A 2500-nucleotide genomic window follows, 5' to 3' on the forward strand; every position below is an offset into this window, starting at 1 on the left:
ACCGAGTCATTGTCAAATTTCCATATGTCCCCGGTCCGTGGTAGTCATGGAGACCTAAGTATGCGCTCTGATGTATCTTCACCGATGACGTTTGACTCAGGGTAAGAGGTCATTTTAACAGCCACTTTTTGTGGCCTTCGCTACGAATCGGCCAGGCAAAAAAAGATTCAGTAAATGGACATTTCGGCAAGCCGATAATCAATCCGAACAGCTTCTTGCTCGCATACAAAGTAAGTTATTGTGGTTTTGTTTGTTACAGCCGCCATGTTGGATGATTCAAACGTTGCGTCGCTTATTCTCTAATTGCACAAATCCCATAATACACCTCTTTTACCCCTCCCCCCCTCCTTCCTCCGTCAAAATTTTGCACAATCATTGTTTGCAGTTCTCTTGGGACATGTTCGTGTCGAAAACGCTGCCTAAGCAAATTTTGGGGGGTAAGAGAGCTGTATTATGGGATTTGTGCAAGTAGAGAATTAGCCTCTTTTGTTCGTTCCTCAGCATTTGTACATTTCCTCGATGTCATCTTCGTTTCTAGATAATGATTACAAACCGCCTGTTAAGTAAACTTTATCTTTGCAGAGTTGAAGTGGACTCTCCAACTGGAAACGAGTCCTTAGAAGAAATAAAGTAAGTTTAATTTATTTTCAAATTTGCCAATTTGAAGTTATAATGAATTAGTAAGTCTCCCTTGAGTATTTGTACCTTTTAACATTTCCTTCGTATCAGAAATCAGCGGACTTACGTCCTGAAACTAGTGCAATGTAACTCAGCTATAGAGCTTACGAACTACAGATCATAATGAGCTATTGTTTTACCCAAGTCACCCGCGATAACAACATGATTTCATTTAATATTTTCTGTGCATAACCTCGTCCAAGGGCTCTTTTCGCCGAGGGAATTGTGGGCATAAAAGCCCAGTGAACGAGGTTGTGAAATGGGTCAGCGTTTTGAAAACGGGACTGAAAGAAGTGAAAGCTTTGCCCAGCCTGTTGCCAGTTATCATTATTTAACCACGACCGAAATGAGATTATTGGATCGTGGTAAAAACTGTTTTTTTTCCTTATGCTAAAGTTCTCTAGTTTGTCGAAGCATTGGGAATAATGCGAACGGCTTAGAAGCAGCGGAAAGGCCAGAGGGTTGGAAGATTGACTCCAATCTTTGGGCTTTTTCGCCCCTCGTATGCTTCTCGCTGCGACGAAAACTTTTGAACTGGAGAGCCTGCTCGTAGGCAACCCATGTTCAAATATCATATCATGTGCGGTCTTGGCAATCAGTCACCGATAAGTTTGTTAGCGGGTAGTTTAAGTACGATTACGTTTTCAAGGATGAGCATGCTTGAGTTTGAAACTGGATTTTTTTAAGGTGGTCTTGTACAAAACTGAGTGCGCGTAGTGTAGTTGATATCACTCGCGGACTGCATCTCAGCGCTCCGGGTACGAATCCCAGCTCCTGCGCTCCAAAGTTCACTCAGCTTTCCCTCCATTTGTGGTGGGTAAAATGAGTACCAGTATCACTGGGGACAAGTTATGCATGCAACGGGATTGGAGAAGCGCCCACTCCTGCTATAAGTTACGGTAGAATCTAAAGAAAAAATGAGCCCTCGGTTTGGCTTTGACTGCAGTCGACCTTCTGGTCTTGTTTCTTGTCTTGTTCTGAACAAAAAACACTTAGACGTGGTATTGCTCTGTAAATTCCAGGCTTCAAGTGACAGACTTGATGGCTCGACACAAAGAATCCGAGGTGCGACGACTGGAGATAGAAAGGGCTCTACAATCTGAAATAGACAGCAAACAGAAAGAAATAGACGATCAAAAAGAACACATCCGATCTCTGCGCGAGCAACACGAAGATAGGTCGCAACGTGCGAGACATGAACTGGAGCAGGTGCGCGCCAATGTAGACAAGAAACACGAGGAAGCTAAAGCTGAAATTGAGAGACATGTAAAGGAATTATTCGAAATGAAGTATGGAGACGACTGCGGCGAGCTCGAGGAGGCATCGGATGAAGAAATAACGAAGGAGAAAGAGGAAGTCGCTGGAATTTTGGAAGAAGAATGGCAGAAGGTTGCACAGTACGAGATGAAAGTCGCAGATATCGAGCTTCTGAGGCGTAAAGCATTAGTTGATTTGGAGATAGAACGCACGAGACAAGGGGAACTTCATGCTTTTGAACGCAATAGGGATTTGAAAGAAATTGAAGACGAACAAGTCAAGTTGTTAGAAACCCAGGAAAATCTCAATATTGCGAAAGCTAAGGTCGAGAAAAGCTGGATTCGAGATAAGGTAATATTAGAAAATGCGCTTGAAAAGGATTTGGTGGAATTGGATGAAGTGGACAAGAAAATTCAACTACTGGAAGAAAAACACGAACAGTTAATGACGTTTCTAAGCACAACTGAGGATTGTGCTGGTGTGGAAAATGAGGAAAGCACAGATTTCAATGAAACTGCTCAACGACGTCGCCTTTCAGACGTTGACGCCAAATTGTTAAAAGCTG

At 43.0% G+C, this 2500-nt stretch overlaps 1 protein-coding gene across 2 annotated transcripts in view; it reads left to right on the forward strand.

Annotated features, from left to right (window-relative positions):
* LOC137978696 (kinesin-like protein KIF16B) overlaps positions 1-2500 on the forward strand; it is a 34171-nt gene that overhangs the window by 18727 nt on the left and 12944 nt on the right. For both annotated transcript variants that reach the window (XM_068825711.1, XM_068825710.1), the window contains exons 20-22: positions 1-101; positions 583-630; positions 1701-2500. The exon at positions 1-101 is cut by the window's left edge and continues 6 nt beyond it; the exon at positions 1701-2500 is cut by the window's right edge and continues 859 nt beyond it. In XM_068825711.1, coding sequence (XP_068681812.1) covers positions 1-101; positions 583-630; positions 1701-2500 — 949 coding nt within the window. The remainder of the gene's footprint in view (positions 102-582; positions 631-1700) is intronic.

The sequence above is a fragment of the Montipora foliosa genome, chromosome 12 (assembly GCF_036669935.1).
Source record: "Montipora foliosa isolate CH-2021 chromosome 12, ASM3666993v2, whole genome shotgun sequence".
Taxonomy (NCBI): domain Eukaryota; kingdom Metazoa; phylum Cnidaria; class Anthozoa; order Scleractinia; family Acroporidae; genus Montipora; species Montipora foliosa.